Source organism: Falco cherrug, chromosome 9, assembly GCF_023634085.1.
Source record: "Falco cherrug isolate bFalChe1 chromosome 9, bFalChe1.pri, whole genome shotgun sequence".
NCBI classification, from domain to species: domain Eukaryota; kingdom Metazoa; phylum Chordata; class Aves; order Falconiformes; family Falconidae; genus Falco; species Falco cherrug.
In genome coordinates, this window is record NC_073705.1 from 40,813,486 (window position 1) to 40,826,981 (window position 13,496).

Here is a 13,496-nt window from a genome sequence, read left to right on the forward strand (position 1 = left end):
AAAAATTAATTTTTCTTTCTGCTTGGGGATTTCTTTTGATGAAGACATCAGCTTACAGCCAGTCATAAAAGTGACACATTCAATTTTACAGCCTTGTGTATTCATTGCAGTTACATTTTGGTCTGAACAACCTGAAAGGTGGAGAAGGAACGTGGTGGTTAGGAAATGTCTCTCATTATTCTGCTGAAATGTGCTTGGTTCTGACACAGCTGCTACCTAGGGACAGTTACCTGGGCTGAGAGATATCTCAAGAGCTCTATTAAAAAGTAACGTTTTCTGTTTAGCAAGGGAAACAACAGCATGTTTGTAGTTTCTGTATCTCAGTACTTTCCACATTAAAGCCTGTCTGTATGTAAAAAGCTTTTCTGTGATGTGTCATGTACCTTCAGAAATTCCTTCTCAGCTGTCGCACGTTTTATTTGAAGGTGAATATGCAATACAACAAATCTTAATTTTGTCTTGTAACATAGGTGTGGCTGCTACTAAAGACCATGATATAGGAACCACAAATCTCCATATTGAAGTTTCTGATGTCGTGAACATCCTTGTTTATGTTGGCATAGCAAAAGGAAATGGAGTACTTTCCAAATCAGGTAAGGAAAGCTCACTGTAAGAGGTGTAGATGTACTGAACGATCTGTCGCTTTTAAAATTGACACTGTTCTTCTGAAAGGGATGAATGATATCCATAAGTACTTGCTTAAACCTGGGAGATTCTTTGTTTCAAGAATTTGCACACACATTAATTCTGCATAAAATACACTGCAGTTCATGAATTATGAAATGGTATTTCAAACTCTCTTCACTTTTTTTGCCATTAGCTCTAATTGATGTACTGTTTCTGTGGCAGGGCTAATGAAAGTGCAGGATGAAGGATTTTCTCTGGAAGCTGTGGTAGTCCTAACAATTATGTCAGGATGATGTATTTGCCAAACCTTCTGTTTACTCTGCTCCCTCTGGATGCACTGCGTTTGGTCTATTGAATTTGGACTGTAATGTAATTTTTCAGGACTGGAGAGCTTAAATTGGTACATGTTAGTCATCTTGTATGAGGTTTATTACTTATGTGAAACAGTCTTTGAATCCCTGAAATAGTTTTGTTTCTTCACCCTTATTCTTTTGTCCCCATGCTCCGTAATCAGCAAATGTAGATTTTGGGTGTGACCAACAGAGCTGCAGTAAAGTTCACTGTCTTCTATTTGCTTCGTTTTCACTTATGCACTGAGTTAATAGCAGCAAAACTTACATTGGGAGAGTTCTAATTGCAGAACAGCGTGCAAAACACTACTTTTGCTGACTGCAGGAAAACACCTTTTTTAGTAGTTTAATTTTTTGATGCCAGCCCTGCTCGTTTATTTCAGGTAGGAAAATATTTTACCAAATTCAAGAAATACAAAAAAGTTTAAAAATTAAGCATTGCTTTTAAGCTGTTTATGACGTTCATGTTCTAGTAACTAATTACAAATACGAAACAAAAAGATCATCTGGGGGCTTCTCTTGTATTCACCAAACACTGATCTGCTCAGTCCTCACACAAGAAGTTGAGAAGGGTGTTGGGTTTAAGTTTTTCTCACTTTTAAAATTTTTTTTTTGTTGAATCTTAGGAGTTTTGAAGAAGTTGGAAGAGGAAGATTTGGATGACCTTTTAAGGAAGCGGTTGAAAGATTCAAGTGAATTACCTGGTGCTTTATGGCACATTTATGCTGGCAAAGATGCTGACAAAATAAGGGAGTTTCTGCAAAAGGTTAGATTTATAATACATATTTTAAAAATATAATACAAGTAACTGGTGGTAAATCAAAGGGAGCTGGCAAAACCCACAAATCCTGCCCCTGTGCTTAGGGAAGGTAAGGAAAGGAAGCAAAATTATTTCCTTTATAGTGCATAAATCATAATTTACCTGCTACATCATCAACAAATCAAGTAAGTAACGTGATAACATACTCACTTGTAAGAGTTACAGGTAGCCTGCAAACTCTGAAAGCTCAGAAGGCCATGGTGATCTATTCTTGTCCTTCTCTTCATACAAAGGATAATTTGTAGGGTAATCTTTTTCTGTCACTGATCCATTCTTGCATTATCAGATGCTGAAATTTTTGTGAATTGTCCCGTGCGAAACACCCTGACCTTGCAAGCCAGCAGCCACTGATCTTCATAAGGACTCTTGCGTTGCTTCACTTAGCTCAAAGAACATGCTTTGGCTCCTGGTGAAGATGAAAGCAGTGGGGGATAGTGCACCCAAGGCCAGCAGACTTACTCAGTGCTAGCTATGGTGTAGATGTTCCTTCAGCTGCATGTGAGCCATATCAGAATCTTTCAGGTTGTTACTTAGAGCATAGGATGAGTATCCATCAGTGGTATTAGATTTAGAGATACCATCTTGGAAGCAGTTTTCTGTGCCCTGTCCTTAGCATGTTTTCATGTTCTAGAAGGTGGTCTTGACAGATGACAGAAATACCAAATAGCACTTGAGGGAAAGTAGGCTTCACTGTCTTCACTACGGAAGGAAAATCAGATGAGTTTTAACTAGCTGAACCAAAGGGGTCCATAAACAGGCTGGAGGCCAGGGTCTCTACTGTGAGCAGGAGGAGCCTAAGAAATTTAGTAGTAAAGATTCTCATGGACAATAAGGCAGTGTTCCAGTCCCAGGGCAGCTGTCCTCTGGTGACTGAAACGTTTGCTCTTTGGCAACCTGAACTGCGGAGGGAGTAAAATAAATACAGCTAATTCCAGGAGAGATGAATTACACAGTGAGACTTCTCCGTTCAGTCAAAAAGCCGACGCTCACAGAGTGGGTGGTGGCTCTTCAGTTCAGAAAAATTGTGAACAGAATCATGAATGCGAGGGAATAGGTGAACAGTGAGTATTACTCGGCATTTCTTCTTTCAAAGCAATTAAGGGATATTGTGAAGGTCTTTGAGCAGCAGGTTTAAAACAGAAGCACTTAAGATGCTAGGTAATAAAGTTTGTCATTTACTGCCACAGCTTGCCGTGATATCCAGAGTGAACTGCTTACCACCTTGTATTTTTCATGTGGTGGTATTTTTGAAATAGTGAATTGGAGATTAATTGTTAACTAGACCTTGGGACTGCTTTGCTGCTGAGAAAAGATAAAATCTTAGTACATTTTTAGTACAGAAAAAAGGTGGTGGTAAACAAGAACAGTTTCAAGCTCTGCATCACCTAATTAAGTATATTTAATATCAGTATGGATAAACATCATTGTTTTTAATGAGATAATTGTCTCCTGAGTCATGACAGATGGATTGGATATGTGTTTTTTTATCTTTAGTCACTATGATTGATTAGCAACTGATAAAGGGTGATACTTGTTCCCTGTGGTTAACTTGGTGAGAAATGGTTATTGCAGTAAGTTTGTTGCTGTCAGAAAGCACTTTTTTTATCTCCGTCATTTCTTTCTGAATTCCTTGATGGGATGGTAGGAAAATAAGTTACCACAGAGTGGTTGAGATTGGAAGGGGACCTCTTGAGGTCCTTTTGTCAACCCCTCTGCTCAGGTAGAGTCGCCTAGAGCAGGTTGCCCAGGACCGTATGACCCTTAGTTTTATCTGCTGCTTTTTTCCTGAGCTGAGGCTATGGTGTCATGTGTCTGTGTCAGAACTGAAGGTCGGAAGCTTGAGGAATTGGCAGCAAAGCTTTACATTTTGGAGTGGGAGTTGGAGTGCAGATGTCTTCAGTTCAGTGGGACTTCCTAGTTCCTTTGAGGTTCTTTTGAATCCCTAACTAAAATTCTCATTTGGGTATGGAGAGAGAACACCGTAGTTTTGCTTTGTAAGTTAGGTATACTTACAACTTGGCAGCAGAAGGTTCAACTCTGTTTGAAAGTGACATGGGATCTTTTCTGTACTTACAGATAGCAAAAGAGCAAGGCTTAGAAGTTCTACCAGAGCATGATCCAATACGTGATCAGAGTTGGTATGTGAATAAAAAACTTCGCCAAAGACTTCTTGAAGAATATGGAGTAAAAACCTGTACGGTTATTCAGTTTCTTGGTGATGCTATTATTCTACCAGCCGGAGCACTTCATCAGGTAATGTACATCTGTTTACAAACACACAGGATTAAGTAACGAATACAACAAAATAACTACTTCTTTCCCCAAAACATAACTACATCTGTATTCAAATTAGATTTTATTTTCTTCATAATAGCTATTAGTATATAGGAAAGTATGACAAGGTACATCTGCTTGTATAGATGACTAGCCAGTACTAACACATACAGCAGCTTGAATGATTGAAATAATACTGTTCCGTTTTTCCTTTAAAATAAAAAATGAGCAGACTATTATGAACCACATTTTTCCACTCGTTTCATTAGCAAATTTTGAAATAAACTGGTTTTAGTTATGGCAGAGTCAGGTTAGTATTTTTTTTTCTTCTAAACCAAATGTTAACCTGTCCCAGGACAGACAGGGAGAGTAACCCAAGGAGATGAAGCCACCTGGATGTCAGGTGTCATTGTTTTTGTCTTCAGCAGTAGAACTTCAGAGACAAGTTTGGGTTAACAAGATGTTTCTGTAACAGGATTTGGAAGTCGTTTTCCCGCTCCACATTAAGTTTCTTTTTACAGAAGGTACATCAATCACTAGGAGTCGTCATTGTCCCTTCAGCAGTTTTCCTTACTGTCAGAAACAGTGATACCACCTTTGCAGCAGCTGGGCTGATTTAATTCTTACTTAAGTCAGAAAAAGTACTGCCAGTAGGGCAGTTCTGGAGAGACAGCGTGAATTTGTGTGGCCAGCCTTAGTCCTCTCCTAGCTCATAGGCTTTGTTACTTTTTTTTTGGTGGTGGGTTTTTTGTTTGGTGGGGTTTTTTTCTCACAGTCTCCAGGCTGCTTGTCCTTGGTGAAAAGAGGAAGAAAGCACAATTTTTTCGAGACGGATTTTTGGGCAGTTCTAGATTCATTGTATTTCTTCACTCCGTGGACCTTTTCCCATTTCAACAGGAAATGGAGCCTGCTGTGTTGCCAGCTGTCAAGCACCACTAATTAGATATCTGACTATCAAGGAATGAGGAGCATCCCCACCCTGCAGTAGCAGGTGTAAACCATCTTGCTGTTAAATATTTATCATTGACCTCCACCCAGGTTCAGGCAAGGCCAGGCCTTTCTGAAGTAGGTGCTGTTTGGTTTCTGATCTGCAGATCAGCTTCCAACTGCCACCTCATCTGGGCAGAGAGGAAGCAATGGCTTACCATGTCACTGTGACCAGGGCAGTAGGATGTTCTCTGTGGGGGGAAAAAAAAAAAAAAAAGATGTCTGGTTTGTTGTGGTGACAGGTGTTACGTCCCTAATCTGTCTGCTAGCTATGTCAGTTGCTGGGGCATTGAAACCAACAGGTACCTTACCCAGACTAGACTCCTTTATCGTTCCAGTAAGTCTGTAGATGGGTTTCACGTGGTCATATGCTAACCTTGGATAATCTGGGTGGATTTGTTTTCTGGCAAAAGAAAGAAAAAAGCCTCAAACCCAGGTGACCAAATCTTGGGTCGTTATAGGTTGCCTTTCCCTGTCTCCAGGGCTTGGTGCTGCTTCACAAAGGTGAAGGAGTGTCTTGGCATTGATGTTATTCTTGGCTCCTGTTGGGCTAAAGCAGTTACAACTCCCAGAGTCATGTATTGCATCCTCCAGTAACCTTAGCTGATCTCTTGAAACAAGGGAGATATCCCAGATAGAAGAGTGAAAAAGGAACCCACAGAAAATAACAAACATACTGGGAAATTTGTTATATATAGCATGTGGCAATATATAAAGGCATACAGGTTATAAAACATGAAGTAGTGGGACTGTTCCAGGCTTCCCTGCAGTTCATAGGTTTAAAGACCAAAAATAAGACCACTCTCATCTTTATCTCCTTGGCTTTAAACTCCAGATTGCTTTTGAAGTGGTAATGTTCTAGCTTCTGGCACCAAGGAGTTAATAACGTGGTGTTTTTAAACCTTAGTGGGTGAAGCTGAGAACCTTTTCATCTTCAGTAAGAAGTTCCTGTGAATCTGCCATGTAGGAGGAAATGAAAGCATCTTGTTCTTTCATGTACGTGTACGGTATTCTCTGTAATAGAGGTGCATAAATACTGACCTTAGGGATCAGCACCAACACTTCATACATACAAAGCACATTTAAACATTTAAAAGTGAGTCTGAACAAGAATACGTAAATAGGTTAAGTTTACATGTTAAGTGTTTCGGATTTACGTGCACATCATGAATCTTCAGTAATTAAAACTGGATGAGAGTTGATACTTAGTTTGGTGGTAAATTATCATTTCTGGTTTTATGTGCTCATGGTATTGTCGTGGGGCAGAGGAAATCAGGGTGAGGGGCGGAGTTAGGGAGCCCAGCTGCCTGTGGTCACTGCATAGTATGGCTTAGACACTTCCATTCCGGAGCCAGTCAGGATTATGGTCACACTGCTGCTTCTGATGTGTTGGTCTAGAATTCTGCTGCTCTTAACATGGAGGTGGTTGTGTGTACTGTATATTCTTCTCCCCTACCCCAGCTTCTGTGGATTCATGTCTAGCTTTTAAAGGGACTTGTGCTTACTATTTTATGGTAGCATAGAACATTCCTTTTGCTTCCCAGGTTTCCCCCTCCTCCCTGCGTACCTGCAGACAGCAGTCACGCTTCCCTTGTGGTCATTTATTTCAGTAGGCAAAGTCGTACTGTTCCAGTGGTGGGGTGGGAGGGAGAGCCTCTCCAGTGAGCTGTGACGGTCGGAGTAGCCTTGCCAGTACCTCTGGTGGAAGGAATTGCTCTCTTGGGGGGAGACCAGAAATAGATACAGCGTTGGCCTGGTCTCCTCTGCAGATGGTTCTCTGAATGTACCGTGAGTGATGCACTGCAGGATTGTATCTCCTTTCTTTTTGGCTGTACAAGTAGGGGAGCTCAGAAGTGTCCCCCGCGTTGCTAACATCTGGGCCATGTTCTCTGGCACTTGGAACAGCAAGCCCTCGGCTCTCCTTGGAAACTCCCCCAGCTGAAAAAGGGGTGGTTTGCTGTTCCTTTGAATGGTTCCCTCTTCCTGCTGCTCTGGATCATCTGGTATCACAGCCATCCTCTAGGGATGCCGTCCCCGGTTTTAATTTGGTGACTCCAAATTTGTAAAATATTTTAGCGATAATTTAAAAGCCAGAAGTGCTTGAGTCAGTGATTGAAATGTGTTGTTCAGGCTACGTGCAAAACTTGTTCATAGTAGAACAGGTTATTATGGTGTTGGTTTTTATAGTGGTATTATCTTGATTTAGCAGCCGGATTATATATTGTAAAGCAACATGCTGGAGGTAATGCGACATCCCGGTGATGTTAGGATAAGGATGTAGGATAAAGGCCTGGGAGTTACGTATGCAGAGCTGCTGGGCTGAGCGCTGGCCCTGGAGCTAAGCCGTGGAGGAAATGGCTGATCCTCAGCATCAGGACAGAAGGGAGACAGCTGTGCGGTGAGGAGCTGCAGCTGGGAGGGTGGATGGCCCTTGCCTCCCTGCCCACTCGCCTTTCCCGTCCTGGCCCAAGTCTGAGGCTTTTCCAGTGTTCCACCCACCTCCCAGGCCCTGCTGGAAAACCTCTGCTCTGCGGGGCCTCGGGGGCAAAGCTGTTCTCTTGCTTCAGCTGGAACCGGGACGGTCCTGGCAGTGCTGTGGTCCTCGCCCCACCAACCTCCGGGGAATCCTTGCTGAACACGCTTACTTGCCTGTGTCAGTGTATCAGCTGGTGTTACAAATGCTATGAACAGAGCTGCGGGGGGCTGTCAGCAGGCCTTCCGTGGTGAGCACGGGGCCAGCCAGGTGAATCTGTCCTCCCCCACGGACTCGCACACTGATAAGACAGGCCTGGGAAGGGAAGGAGGTTTAAGGCACGGCAGGGGGACAGATCTGCAGGCAACAAATGCTGCCTGTTCTGCAGTGGAGGGAGAGGAGTTAGAACCTTGTCTCGGTGGGGAGAAAGTGGAAGAGTGGTGTGAGATTTGCATGGGGGTGGAAAGGAAAACAAGGGCAGGTAGAGACTTGAAGCAGGTGAGATGCCTGCGGGGGAAGAGAGCGGAGCTGGAGCCGGCTGCACGGTGCAGAGACGTTTCAGACGAAGCTCTAGGAAATTCCCCAAGCACTGGTGGGAGCTTGGTAGTGGCACTTCTGCAGCTGCTGTTCCCTTGCTCCTGGCTTCCTGCCATTTGCAAATTTTGTGGCATCTACAAACCCTTGTTGTCTCTGGAATTATTTTTGTTTTGATCAATTTGCAGGAGGGAACAGCACAGCTTTGTCCTTGATGGTTACGAGGCTGCAGAAACCCCGTGTATGATACTAGTGTTGAGATAGCGGTTACCCTCTGGAATTTCACCCGTAAGGCTGTAAAATTGGACTCGGGCAGTGTTTTTGAAGAAAATTTAATTTTCAAATGAAGTGCAGTGTTCAAAGCAAAGGTTTTCTAAATGTCAGGTATCACAGTGGAAGTATTGCGGTATGCTTTACAAACCTCTAGATTTTGCTAGGCTCAAGCCTAAAATATGCAGGTCTTCATCAGTGCTGAGCAGGGTGGGACTGTTTGTGAGGATGGCAAAGGCGCTCCCTCCCCACCCACCCGCAGCTTGGAAGTTTGCAGAATTGACATTGCACAACTTTATGAGCAGTTGTTGGAATTTTGGGAAATGTGGTGTTTCACATGCTGAAGAAACAGTGTAATTCGTAAGGATTTCGGGGTGAAACCTGATGCTGTGTGTTTCTGAAGCGGACAGACAGGAGCTGGTAGTCAGGTCACAACCAGGAAGCGTTTTTTCCTTACCCCTGTCCTGTAGGTATGACCTGGGTCGCAGGAGATGGTGTCCATTTCTCACAGTAGTTACCTTTTATCAGTAAGAAGTGTTCAAGAGAAAAAAGAAAGTGCTTCCCTACCCCGGGTGCCGACCCTGCCCCTTTGTTCTTCTTTTTCTTTTTTTTCCTTTTTTTTTTTTCCCCAATATTTCCACTGGCAATTATTTTGCAGCAAATGTGGCAAGCTGTGCCTGGCAGAACACAAGCTTCCCGCGTGTCTGCGTGGCCCGAGGTGCTGGGGGGTCCCGCAGGGCAGGGCTGCTGCAGAGTCGGTCTGTGGCTGCGGCGCAGGCGCCGTGCTTGGGAGGTGGCCGTGCAGCCGATGTGCGCAGGGTGCCTGTGCAGCTGGTGCAGGCGCTGCATTCATGTCGGAGCCCCTGCAGGCAGAAGTGCCGGAGCGCAGGCAGATGCGCATTGTTCAAAGTGTACCTTTTGCCAGAAGCTCATTTAGATAAGTCGAATACTCTTAATTGCTCTCTACATAAAATGTATGAAGACACCCTCTAGTCTGATAAGCCCATGGTTTGAAAGATCTCAATGCCCACTCTTTTCTCAGGTGTCTCTGCCAAAGGGTAACCCCACAATACTAATTACCACTCTTCTTCTTGGTGTTTTGGATAGGTGCAAAATTTTCACAGCTGCGTTCAAGTAACCGAAGACTTTGTGTCTCCAGAACATCTTGTACAGTCATTTCACTTAACGCAGGAGCTGAGGCTGTCAAAGGAAGAAATCAATTACGATGATAAACTGCAGGTAGGAAATGAATTCTGCTCTGGAAGCTGTTGAGAAGGCAGGCATGCCGAGGCTCATTGAAATGCGGAGCAGTGCGTGGAGCTACTTCCTCGCTGCTGTTCACACAGAATAACAATGAGCAGCAGCATGAATGCCAGGGGTGTAAATGACTCTCCCTTGAGTTGCTGGTTTTATTTAGTTCATGTTATGTTTCAAAATACGTAAAAAGGTGTTTCCTTTTGCACTGGTTTGATGCAGCCTTCGTTTGTGGGGGGTTTTTTACCACCCACTAGGCTTAGGGCTCAGTCCTAAACGCAGTTACTTTGCAGAGTTCCTTAGTCGTAGGCCTCACTAAAATCTGTCTGATGTTCTTGCAGGTTAAAAATATCTTGTATCATGCCGTTAAAGAAATGGTGAGAGCTTTGAAGATTCATGAAGGTGAAATGGAAGATACAGATGAGAACTAAGCACGCTCTGCTTTTTTGTGTTAACATCAAACGGAGGTTATTTTTTCTAATACATGAACAGTATGCACACTAATGTAAGCTTCACAAACCATCAGTGCCAAGAAAACGTAGTCATCGTATTTACTTGTTAATGACACTGCAGCGGTAGAGCTTCATATCACAGCCACTGTGATTACATGTTAGACTTGCAAACAATTAAGCAGCATTCTGCTGTCCTGTATTATAATGTACATGAAGTTTGTGAAATGTCAAAGATTTAAGATGATGTATTTATTTTTGGAAGAAAAACACAAAATTCTATGCTATATTGTTGATCAAATGTAAATGTGACTTGTACAGTTTGCTAAAATAATTCAGATATTTTTCACTACATTGAGACAGGTTACTGTGAGAGTAGGACACAAACACCAGCTATTGCCTGCATTTGGGATCTTGCTGAGTCCGCACAGCAGTCATGTCATAATCTGAAAATTACTGCCAAATAATTGTAAACTTTGTAAAATATAAAGTATATAAAGTAGATATTAAATACAGACACTTCAGTATTTTATTGAAGCTATTCAGTGTACAATTAAACATTTTCAAAAGGTGTAATTTATTTAAAAATTGTCTCATTTTGGTAAAATTTATGTGAACTTTTAAAGCTAAATATTAAACTTAATATGCTATGTAAATATATACATATATACATTCAATGATGTATTTTTTTAAAACATTGGCTTGCTTTAATTTGTTAAAAGTGGAAGTGTTACACATGCTTTGTACATTGAAGTTGAAAGGGGTTTTACATTTTCCATTAAAATGACTTTATCAAATGTTGTCTCGTCGTGTTTGTTTTTCGGTGTCCGTGGCCCGTGTGTGAGTGTTGGCAGTACTGGCACATGCATCTCTGATTGTAACGCTTGAGATGTTCTGCCGGGTTCCTGTGCACCGCTCTGCCCCCTCCGGGCTTGAGACAAAACTGCCAGGGGAAGTGCTGGAGCACAGCTCTGACGGCTGAGCCAGAAAGAGCCTCTCCTTAAGAATAAAACAATTTAAGCATTGCATATGTTCTGTCTTCAATAATACAACACTTACTGTGGGTGAGGGGGGAAGGAGTTGTTACAGAACAATTTTTTTTATACCGTCTTGGCCTTTTACAGTTCAAGCAATACCACAAAATAATGGATGATTAAAGAAAAAAGATTCATATCTCTTTTATTTAATAATGATAAATGGCAGACCACTGAGCAGAGCTCTTGGAGTTAGTGTGAAACGTTAAGGTGTACGTGGATTTAAATTAGTGAAATTATTGAAGAGTTTAGATTTGATACCAAACATTAGGCGCAGCCATCGACTAGCTCGTGACGTGTCCCAACTGGGACGTAACTCGCCTGGTTACTGCTCCCGGTCTGACAAGGTCTGACCAGGTTTTGGGTCACCGAGAAAAAAACCAAAGCAAAACCAAACACCACAACAAAAAACTCACATAAGTTACCTTAAGAAATAGTGACATGTGAAAGCAATTTCTGGTTCCAAAAGTAATGTTCTTTAGTTGGTTTTAAAATTTTGAATTTATTTGAAGGTGCAAAGAAATACTTTGGGGTTAATGTCGCTGTGCTTGGCAGTAGGTTCTCAGCTTCGGACCCGGTTCCGTGCAGCACTTTCCTTCGCAGTGCCAGCGGCACAGATCTGGAGCGTTGGCCAAAGATGCAAAACCTGCTGTTGTAAGTTTGCTTAATGACAAGTGGACTTCAGTCACACGTACTTTTTTTCTTAAGCTCAAGATACGTAAAAAAGAGAATTTTTATCAAGTTGTAAGTATTTTTCCCTCTGAATCGGGTTTTGATGAGGTACTTTTTACATTTGAGAAATTTCTTGAGGCTGCTGAAATTTGCATTCCTGCTGCAGATGGCCATATCTCCCCTCCACCCCCCTGGTGTTTTTTCTACACAAAGAGCAGTTGTTCTGGCCTGAGCAGTGTCTGTTGTCCCAGCTCGCTCCTTGTGCTGGGATGTCTTTGCAGCTGAGTTGAAGGCAACGGGTTGGTTTCCCCTGGGTTGCTCTTGGAAAGTGTCACGTTGCTACGTTGGTCCTGGCCAAAGCCTCCGGCTTCCTGCTCTACCTCTTCCCACAGGCGTTCCGGTGCTTTACTGCCAGCGACTGCAGAGCAGGCAGCGCCCGGTGCCTCGAGGTCTGAGCTTTGGTACCATCCTCTGAGCCCCCACGGGGCGCTGGCTGCTGCCCCAGTCACCCCACAGCACCTACAGACGTGGGGTGGGATCCCTGTGCCTGCCAGCGGGGTCGGAGTTTTGCCTCCTTGCGTGGGCACCGAGTGAACCGCTGAGCAGAGCCTGTTGCGAAGTGTGAATGTTAAAGTTCTTCCTTGATGAGCCCTTTCCTGCCACCTTTGCTGATGAATCCTTAGGTGTATGACAAAAGTTGATAACCCGTGAAAACGTGTGGGTGAAGCGGCAGGAATCCTCCCAAAGGCGGCCTGAGAGATGGACGGGATTTTAAGACGAGTCTCATTTTGGAAAGGCAAAACTGACGGGCTCAAGCTGCGGTGTTACATGGGGCTGCACAACTTGCTGGGGTAAGTAGATCTGTGTTGCTTTTGTAGCAAAGATAAATGGATAAATTAGCTTATGAACTGCATAAATAGGATTTTGATTAGTCACTATAAGTTGAACTGCCTGCTCGATTTGTTTAGTGTAGTTTCTCTATGGTAAATTGATGCAGTAGTTACACCAGATGTATAGCTTGAAAATTTTGTGGTTAATGAGTATATCTGATGGATCTGCAACACGTAAAAAACATAACACGACGCATTTTGCTAATTGCTTTAGGAATTGCTGTGCTTGCAGATGGCCTGGCCTGGCCTCATAAACTGCCCGCAACAATGACAGTGTCACCCAGTAACTTGTGGGAGGGAAGGAGCCAAAAGCGAGTGAACAAGGAGAAGGTGGCACAAGCCAAGTACGACGGGGGGAGCGCTGTAAACTGTTTATTGCCATCAACTCAAAAAGACTGCAAGTCGCATGCCGCAAGCAGTAACAGACCACAAGAAGTTGTTAAAGGTAACAGTTCAAATACCACTAAAAGAGGCCAGAAATTCTTGCTTTTTTAAATACTGAGTGTACCAAACTCAGCTGATTCAGTTACCTTGAGATTTCTGACTCTGGCGCAGCAAAGCAGAGCTCCCCGCTCCCCTGCACCAAACGGCGCTGGCGGTGTGCTCACGGCCAGCGCAGCCTGAGATTTTCATAGCTGATGTCTGAGACTAAGGAGGGGTTGTGGGGAGGAGTGTTGTTTGCAGGTTAGTTTTCCCTCTCAGCCATTTCCATGTTCTGCAAGGTGTTACTGGCCGTGTTCTTCCCATCTTCAGTTCCTAAAGACTCTGCAGACCAGAAAGCCTCCTAATCTCAACTATTTTAGTATGGCCAAAAGTATCTGATGAGATCAGCTGAAGCTGACGGACTGCAGGAGTGCTGTAC

General features: G+C 43.3%; 1 protein-coding gene across 4 annotated transcripts in view; it reads left to right on the top strand.

Annotated features, from left to right (window-relative positions):
* JMJD1C (jumonji domain containing 1C) overlaps positions 1-10,835 on the top strand; it is a 165,936-nt gene extending 155,101 nt beyond the window's left edge. For all 4 annotated transcript variants that reach the window (XM_055720847.1, XM_055720849.1, XM_055720848.1 and 1 more), the window contains 5 exons: positions 471-593; positions 1,604-1,743; positions 3,874-4,050; positions 9,443-9,574; positions 9,931-10,835. In XM_055720847.1, coding sequence (XP_055576822.1) covers positions 471-593; positions 1,604-1,743; positions 3,874-4,050; positions 9,443-9,574; positions 9,931-10,020 — 662 coding nt within the window. In that variant the 3' untranslated portion in view covers positions 10,021-10,835. The remainder of the gene's footprint in view (positions 1-470; positions 594-1,603; positions 1,744-3,873; positions 4,051-9,442; positions 9,575-9,930) is intronic.
* The last annotated feature ends 2,661 nt before the right edge of the window (positions 10,836-13,496 follow it).